This window comes from Phocoena phocoena, chromosome 6 (assembly GCF_963924675.1).
Source record: "Phocoena phocoena chromosome 6, mPhoPho1.1, whole genome shotgun sequence".
Classification (NCBI taxonomy): Eukaryota; Metazoa; Chordata; class Mammalia; order Artiodactyla; family Phocoenidae; genus Phocoena; species Phocoena phocoena.
In genome coordinates, this window is record NC_089224.1 from 59,848,738 (window position 1) to 59,858,233 (window position 9,496).

At 42.4% G+C, this 9,496-nt stretch overlaps 1 protein-coding gene across 1 annotated transcript in view; it reads right to left on the reverse strand.

Moving 5' to 3' along the window:
- The window catches only part of PDCD1LG2 (programmed cell death 1 ligand 2), a 55,925-nt gene extending 46,825 nt beyond the window's left edge, over positions 1-9,100 (reverse strand). Inside the window, exon 1 of the mRNA XM_065879891.1 lies at positions 9,046-9,100. Within this exon, the coding sequence (XP_065735963.1) occupies positions 9,046-9,100 (55 nt within the window). The remainder of the gene's footprint in view (positions 1-9,045) is intronic.
- Between the last annotated feature and the right edge of the window lie 396 nt (positions 9,101-9,496).

A 9,496-nucleotide genomic window follows, 5' to 3' on the forward strand; every position in this document is an offset into this window, starting at 1 on the left:
AGGAAAGAAAGAATGGAACTAATACTTAGTGTATACCTACTATGTGCCAGCCACTGTTCTAGGCTCTTTATAACTATATCATTGGGACTTCCCTGGTGGTCCAGTGGTTAAGACTCCATGTTCCCAAGGCAGGGGGCCTGGGTTCGACCCTGCATGTCTCAACTAAGATCCCGCATGCAGCAACGAAGATCCCGAGTGCCACAACTAAGACCCGAACAGCTAAATAAATAAATGTTTTTTTAAAAACCTATGTCATTTAATACTGAAAATACAAGCATGAAACATGTATTATCATTACTGTTTTATAGTTGAGGAAACTGGGTCAAAGAGGTTTGCTCCAGGATGTACAGTTAGTAAAGTTAAAATTCAGAGCTAGTCAGATGGTTGACTTCAAAATCTGTAGTCTTTGAAACAGTATTTCCCAAAACATGAGGCACATACTTCTAGAAGTATGCAAAATGATTTTAGATACGGCAGAATCAAGGCCCAAAGGGAGTTGGATTATTCAGAGAGGAATTTATTCCCTCTTCAATTCTATTTCAATCCTTCAAATTACATATAATTTGCAACTAGACTCTCACGTCTCTAACAATGGTTATTTTTCTTTTTATTTTATTTTATTTATTTATTTTTTATTTTTGGCTGCTTTGGGTCTTCGTTGCTGTGCGTGGGCTTTCTCTAGTTGTGGCGAGCGGGTGCTACTCTTCTATGCGGTGCATGGGCTGCTCACTGCAGTGGCACCTCTTGTTGCAGAGCATGGGCTCTAGGTGCGTGGGCTTCAGTAGTTGTGGCTCGTGGGCTCTAGAGCGCAGGCTCAGTAGTTGTGGCGCATGGGCTTAGTTGCTCCGCAGCATGTGTGATCTTCCCAGGCCAGGGCTCAAACCAGTGTCCCCTGCCTTGTCAGGTGGATTCTTAACCACTGTGCCACCAGGGAAGCCCTATTTTTCCTTTTAATAAAACAAGAAGCTCTCAGGCAGATATTATTATCTGGGTAGAATTTAACAGCACCACTTTACTTTCATTGCATTTATTTTTGCTCATATCCTCTATTTACCTGTACCAGTGATACTGGTTTTCCATTTACCACAAGGGTAGATTGTTTTGTTCAAAAAATAAAAGCTCTCTTGCCTTCCAAGATGGCCCACACTCTGTCTATGGAGCGTGTATCTCCCTGACTAAACCTTCTTTCACTTTACTATGTCTTGCTCTTGAATTCTTGCCTGCACAAAGCCAAGAACCCACACTTGGCGGCCATCCTAGGGACTCAGACATGACTTGGGATGTGACCATCCTCTCGCACCCCACTCTCTTTCCTGCAACATCTTTTCTGGCACCCAGTGCGGGGCCTCAAAGGCCATAGTCTCGATCCGCCTATTGGGCTATGGCTCCCTTCTGAAGGGTGGCTGGGCCTTATCCTGAGCCATGGAGATTCGAGTAGCCCGTTAAGTGGCAGCTGACATCGCCTGCAGGATCTGGCAGAGACCAGTTCTCTGGCCGTGAAGAAGCGCACTGAGGCCAAGGCTTTCCCCCCTCAGTCTTTCTCATTCTCCTATTGCTCTCTTTGGACTTGAAAAGATCCACCCAGATGACCACCAAACATCCAAATTAAGACTGCGCGGCAAGTAATTGACAACTTGGTTGGGTCTAAAGAACTCCTGCCAGGGGGCTTATCTGGTGGCACAGTGGTTGAGAATCTGCCTGCCAATGCAGGGGACAGGGGTTCGAGCCCTGGTCTGGGAGGATCCCACATGCCACGGAGCAACTAGGCCCGTGAGCCACGACTACTGAGCCTGCGCGTCTGGAACCTGTGCTCCACAACAAGAGAGGCTGCGATAGTGAGAGGCCCGCACACCGCGATGAAGAGTGGCCCCTGCTTGCCACAACTAGAGAAAGCCCTCGCAGAGAAATGAAGACCCAGCACAGCCAAAAATAAAAAAAAAATAAATAAAAGCTCAGTTGATTCAGATAATTCTATAAAAACAATAGCACAAAGAGTAGTCAAACATGGCAAAACTAATGAAAGTAGTGTATGCATGAATAAATTGTGATAAATTGTACAAAATTATGCTGCTTCCATTATTAATGAGTGGTTAGTCATTAAGACTGAGTGTAAGATCTCGAAGTAGCTTCTGAATTGTGACAGAAGATTAGATCAAATTATGTTCAGTAGAGCTTACTTCATTAATCCATTCATTTAATCAGTCAAAACATCCACTTATATTTGGGGATGGCTTCTAAGAATATGCTATTTGAGTGGTTGTTTCCACATAAAACGTGGTATGGAAAGAGCCTGGGATTTAGTGACAGATGAACCTGGGTTCAAATTTTGACTATATCAGGATTATGAGCCCTTTGATCTTGATCATGCCATTTAAACTCTATGAGTCTCAGCCTCTTTATCTGTAAAGGTCGAAGATAACATCTACCTGGCAGCATTGTGGGGAAAACTAGACAAAATGGCACATGTGAAGTGCCTTATTTTGGCAGGTAGTCAACAAACTTTCTTTTGTACAATGTCTTAATTCTTGAGAAAGTGGTATTCGGACCACCCTGGATAACAGATTTCACAGTATAAATAGATTGGGGGTTTTCTGTTGCTTGAATGATTCACATCACAATTCTCTTCTGACTGGAGTTTTTCGTCCTACCATCCTGTAAATCTTTGAAGGCAGTGACCAGGTTGAATTTACTTTGGCGTCTCCAGTGCCTAACACATACTAAATTCCAGTTAAGGGTTTAACATAAAATGACAAAAAGGGGGAGAGGGAGAAACAAAAGGATGAGCCTCGCCATATTCACTTTTGCTTTCCTCTCATCAAAGAGCAACTTGCCCCAAATTGCACAAACTGGCATTCTTTTTTTTTTTTTTTTTTTTGCCGTACGCGGGCCTCTCACTGTTGTGGCCTCTCCCGTTGCGGAGCACAGGCTCCAGACGCACAGGCTTAGCGGCCATGGCTCACGGGCCCAGCCGCTCCGCGGCATGTGGGATCCTCCCGGACCGGGGCACGAACCCCTGTGCCCTGCATTGGCAGGCAGCCTCTCAACCACTGTGCCACCAGGGAAGCCCCAAACTGGCATTCTTAATCACCACCCAGCACAGGTGAGAGTGTAGTGCACACACTTGAGTTTTTATCAAAAATTAATGACGAGCTTATATATTGCCTCCAACCCCTGTTTTAACCACAACTAGAACATTAGCGTGCCTTTCTGACAGAGATCTATGATACAAAAAGGAGTTCACAGCTGCCTGGTATTCTTTTGCGCAGGATGGGGGTGGGGCAGGCTACAATGTGAGTGCTTCTGTGTAAAACAACGCCAATTCAGCATTTGCTTGGCCAGGTTGAGAAGACTCTGGGACGATACATGTGAGAAAAGGTGCCGTGCTTCTGAATTTCCCGCATGATTCCATTTTGTGGAATTCCCTGAAGACTTGTAATAACTCTCACCGGAGTCTCTGTAATAGGATACTCCTTAAAGTAGATTCCTTTACGATTAGAATCATCTCCAGATACTTGAGTTATTAAGTCCCCTTATAATTAAAACAGAGCTGCCTGATACCAAATCCACTCTACCCTGGATAATAATATTTATTTATTCATTCTCTAATATGTATTAACCATATTCTATGCACCAGGTTCAGGAATTTACACTACTTTTACTCTCCTCATAGTACTTCCTTCTCTTATTTTATTACACATGATATAACAAGAAACAGGGAAGAGAAATGGGGCTTGCAGGGAAGGTTAATTGCTGAGCCTGAGATTTAACAAGAATCAGAGGACTTTGGGTGTAGTCTCTATTGAATTTATTTAGTAGATTTATTTACCACACTTATACTTTCTTTTCATGAGAGAAGGAACGCCTCTAACTTCCTCTGGAACTCCCCATAGCATACAGCAGAACTCCCCTCTTCACTGTCTGGGCCTTTGAAAAAAAAATCCATTTTCTGCTTGCTTTTCCGCTCTGCCTTGTGCAGCGCGTGTGTGTATATACAGAGGTTGGAAGCACAAAGTATGCTACCTCTCAGGCAGGTGACATTTTCCATCTAATGTTCACAAGAGGAAAGAGCAATTGGCAAAGATGAATCACATATCTGAGCCGCTCAGAATAACTAGAAGATTAATTGTTAGTTGGTCTATTTTGCCCCAACTAAAGCTTCTAAGACATGCAAAGCTTTGAGCTTGATTACTCGATCCAAGATGACAAGTTTAGGAAATGCAATACTAAAATATTCTTACTTACTGTAAACTACAGAGGAAATCAAAACACTCTTGCAAGCAATTCTGTGAAGAGGTTTTTCCCAAGCCTGGCTGCACGTTAGAATCACTAATGAGAGGGCCTCAACCTTGCATCATAAGAATCACCTGGGAAGCTTTTAAAACACACTAATGCTCAAACCCCACTTTGGATCCTCTAAAATTAAATTCTAATTATTTTGTGAGGCCAGCATCAATTAAAAAAAAAATTTTCCCTAGGAGCTTCTAATGTGCAGGGAGCATTGAGAAACCATTGGTTGGACAAATAAAACACCTGCACTTGCAAACATTTTTTACCATCCTGCCATCCAAAGTGTTGTCCTCAGTTTTCCCTGGGAGCTAGTTAGGAATGCAGAATCTCAGCCCATGCCCTGGACCTAGAGAAGCAGAATCTGCATTTTAACAAGGTTGGGGCGATTCACATGCACGTTGACATCTGAGAAACAGAGTTATAACACTGGTTTGCATTTGGACTGTGACTGGGAAGTAGAGTGAAAGATAACATTTATTAAACTCAATGAAGCAGACACTGGGCTAAACTGTACATCACCATTGCATGTTCCCAAAACTCTGCAAGGTAGGAATCACTACCCCCATTTTACAGATGGGGAAACTGAGGCTTAAAGAAATGATACAACTTGCCCAAAGTAAAAAAGTGGGAGCTCATGGAGTTGGAATTCGAATTCATATCTCTGTGTGTTGAAAGCTTGTACTTCTAACAGATAGGACTATATATCTACTGGCATGTGTATACTACATACATGAAGGAAATAGATATACTTTCCAGCTTTATAATAAGGAAAAGACATTTGTTTTCTATTTCATATGTCACATGGTTATTAAATTAAACTCCAACCTAGCATTGAACTCCTGATGTCATCAGACAAAGGAGAAAACTGGAAAGTTTCCACAACTGTAAATTAAGCCAACAAAACATTCATTTGGTCATCTTGACTAAATTAAAGGGCAAAGGACTTGGCCAGAGCATGAAAAATTAATAAATGCACGTTCTTTAGACAGATTAAAATAGCTGGCTTGAGTAACGCTGGAGCCTTTCTGAAAGTTCTTGGGGGAAGTTCGCCTTTTATTTGCAGTCAGGGCACTAATAGAGTCAGACCTGTCACATCTCCAGGAAACACAAAACAATTTATTTGCATTACCTACCAAGATAGCTTCCTCTTTAAGCTAATTTTACGCCTTTTTTCCCCATTAACAACAGAAGCTTAAGTGTTTACAGACTTCTTAAGGTATTTTGAAAGGCGAGGATGGGTGTAGGCAGTGAGGGGAGGGGGGACTGCTTTACACAGCCAGCCTTCAGAAAGCTCTAGTTCCTGGTTTAGAATAGATGCTGCTCTGATCACTTGACACATGCACTCCTCTTAGCAGGAATGCTGCATGAGACATCTTGTCTATTAGAAATCCCTTCCCCAACCTGATTCTTCTGCTTTCTATACCTCAGGGGTCAGCAGATATAGTTTTGGAGGTCAGCTATAGGCTAAGTGGAGTGACCCAGGGTGTGGTCCCTGCCCTAGAGTGACCTCAAGCATCACCCTGGCCATCGGCTTCCTGGGTTTTATTCTTCTCTGGTGGATGAAGAAAGAAGGAAACATCAATGAAAGACATAAGACTGGGGTTACTTTTTCCTTCAAGACGTGACAAAGTACAAAAATAAATATTTCCCCTTAAATGTGTCTGGGTAACAAGATGTCCTTAGGTTTTGAAATGAAAATATAAGAAAAAAATTGAACTACAACACTACAGTAGTAAAAGAGTGAGTGATATAAGTGAAAGAATATATACATAGATCAATAGAACAGAACAGAAGGTCCAGAAAAAGACCCACACAAATATGGACAATTTATTTTTTACAAAGGTGCAAAGGCAATCAACGGAGAAAAGATAGTCTTTTCAGTAAATGAACAAATGGGGCTGGAGCAACCGGATGTCCATGTGCAAAAAAAAAAAAAAAAAAAAGCCCCAACCTATACTTCACACTATACAAAAATCAACTCAAGATGGATGGTCAACCTAAATGTAAAATGTACAACTATAAAGTATTTAGAAGAAAATCTTTCAGGTCTTGGGTTAGGCAAAGAGTTCTTAGATATGACAATCCATCAAAGAAAAAATTTGATAAATTAGGTATCTCCAAAATTAAAATCTTTCCTCTGCAAAAGATACTGTTAAGAGAATGAGAGGGATTTCCCTGGTGATCCAGTGGTAAAGAACCCATCTTCCAATGCAGGGGACGAGGGTTCGATCCCTGGTTGGGAAACTAAGATCCCACATGCCTCGGGGCAACTAAGCCCGTGCACCACAACTACTGAGCTCGTGTGCCTCAATGAAAGAGTCTGCATGCCGCAAACTACAGAGCCCACGTGCCCTAGAGCCCGCACACCACAGCTAGAGAGAAGCCCACTCCCCACAACAAAAGATCCCACATGACTCAACGAAGATCCTGCTGCCACAACTAAGACCCGACACAGCCAAAAAAAAAAAAAAAAGAGAATGAGAAGATGAGCTACAGACTGGGAGAAAATATTTGTATATCACATATCTGATAAAGAATTTGTATCCAGAATATATAAAGAACTCTCAAAGCTGAACAATAAGAAAATAACCCAATTAAAAACAGTCAAATGATTTGATATGCCCTTCACCTAAGGAGATATATGAATGGGCAATAGGCATATGAAAATATGTTTATCCTCACTAGGTCCCGGGGAAACGCAAATTAAACCACAGTGAGAAACTTCTACACACCTACTAGAATGAGTTAAAAAAGAAAAATAACAATGTCAATACCAAGGGCTGTCAAGGATGTGGAACAATTGGAACTCTCATACTTTGCTGGAGGGAATGCAAAAACAGTACAGATTCTAAGAACAGTTTGATGGTTTCTTATAAAGTTAAATACGTACTTACCATATGACTCAGTAATCCCACTCATAGGTATTCACCTAAGTGAAATGAAAACCTATGCTTCCACAAAAACCTATATACAAATGTTTATAGCAACTTTATTTATAATTGCCAAAAATAGGAAACAACCCAAAAGTCCCTCAAGTGGGAAATGAATAAACAAAATGTGGTGTGTACCTACAGAGTAATACTACTCAACAACAAAAAGGAATGAACTATTGATTCATATAACAATATGGATAAATTTCAAATGCGTTATGCTAAGCGAAGGAAGCCAGACAAAAAGAATATCTAATAAATGATCCCATTTATATGACATTCTGGAAAAGTTACAATGACAGGATAGAGAATAGATCGGTGAGTACCTGGGCTTAAAAGTTGGAGGAGGGTTTTTGTTTGGTGACAGAACTGCTCAGGATCTTGATTGTGGTGGTGGCTATATGACTATGCGTTTGTCAAAACTCATAGATGCTTTTATAAAAAAGAGTAAAATTTTACTTTATGTCAATTTAAAAATAAATATTTAAAAAGTGAAATGAAAATATTTTCCAATAGCTTTTCGCTTCAATCTTTAAATTATTTTATAGATAACATGGTAGAGCATCCACAGAGCACTCAAGTAAGGAAAGAGTTAATTTTACCTGTCTCTAAAATTCGCAGCAGGGCAGGGTCTTTTAGAAAGGAAATATCAAGTGTTCCTTTAGCTGCCACTGCAAGGGCAGGGCTGGAGTAAGCAGAATATTGGAGTGTTCTCCAAGGATGGCCCCAAGTCAGTGTCTCTAGTGCCAGACCAGGCTGAGCAGCCCAAGGGAGGGGGAGAAACGTGACTGGGATCACCTGGAAGGGAGGGAAAAGCTCTTCAAAAAGTTATCAGTGCCAAAGAAGGCATTCTTTCTCAATGAAAGGCAGAATGTTGGATGACTTCCCATGGGATCGGGGCTGTTATCATAGAGGACCTAACCCCCTTTGTCCACCTCTGTCCTCCTCTCTTACCTACTGGTGTTCACCCACTATAAGGCACTCATGGTCCTGACCGCAGATGTGAATAGTCTAAACTACCTTCCCCAGGAAAGCAAAACTCTGAAACTGCTTTCCTCTTTGCTACCCACACCCTCCAGTAGAGCATCTTTCTCCAAAATCCAAAGGCATAGCTTTAAGGTTCATTATTCATTTAGGTGCAAGGAGGACTCTGAGTTTCCAATTCAAGTAATCCACATTAATGTGTGAATGACCCATGGCTGCTACTGTCGCTTTTTTTTTTTTTTTGCAGTACGCGGTCCTCCCACCGTCGCGGCCCCTCCCGCGGCAGAGCACAGGCTCCGGACGCGCAGGCTCAGCGGCCATGGCTCACGGGCCCAGCCACTCCGCAGCATGTGGGATCTTCCCGGACCGGGGCACGAACCCGTGTGGCCTGCATCGGCAGGCGGACTCCCAACCACTGCGCCACCAGGGAAGCCCTACTGTTGGTTTTTAAAAGAGGAGGTGTCCCCCCGACCTTTGTCTCCTCACTGTCCCTGACAGAAGAAAAAAGGACAGCTTCTTGGCAGCTCACCTTTCAGGACACTCAACCCATGCCTTCTTGTGTCAGTTCAGAAGTGCATGGCCTGAATGGTCCTGTCTTCTTGTTACTACCTTTATTGGAAAGTGGGGATAGATGGATTCTTAGTCCCTGTTTCTGTAAGACAGGGACATGGGTATGCACATGCCACCCTGGACACCATTCTTTTGGCTGTGCTTATAATAGCTGGTAATCACACTTCCTCTCAAAGAAAGCCTTCAGCTCAAGGACTACATTCTCATCCTTGGCTTCAGCTAGGGGTCATCACCTGTTCCTCTTTCTCAGGCCCCTCCCTTTGACCTTTCTTACCTGCTATCTGATGAAGCGGCATTCCCAGGCTCAAAATTAGCAGGAGAAGGAACATGTTCTGTACCGGATCTGAAACAGACAATTGAAAGTCTCAGGACCTTCTGCAGTTCTTCTGGGTCTCATGATTTGGTAATTTGCTCACTTCTGAAAACAGAACAGGGAAATGACTGGTAAACAAATCTTTTGGGGAGGCAGTGGACCATGGTGGAGTAGAGTTGGGAAGAGAAGTTAAAGGGTGATTGCCTAAAGGAGAGGAGAGATGGGGTAAGAAGAAGCGAGGCACCCTTTATTGATCCAAATTAGAAGCTCATATGAACCAGTGCTCATGAGTTACCCACACAGCTGGTTATCTGTACCTTTTTGTTTCTTCCATAGTTTCAGTGTAGGCCCTTGAAAACCAGTCTTGTTCATCAGATGAATAATGTACATCATCTTTTCCAGTTGGACTGGA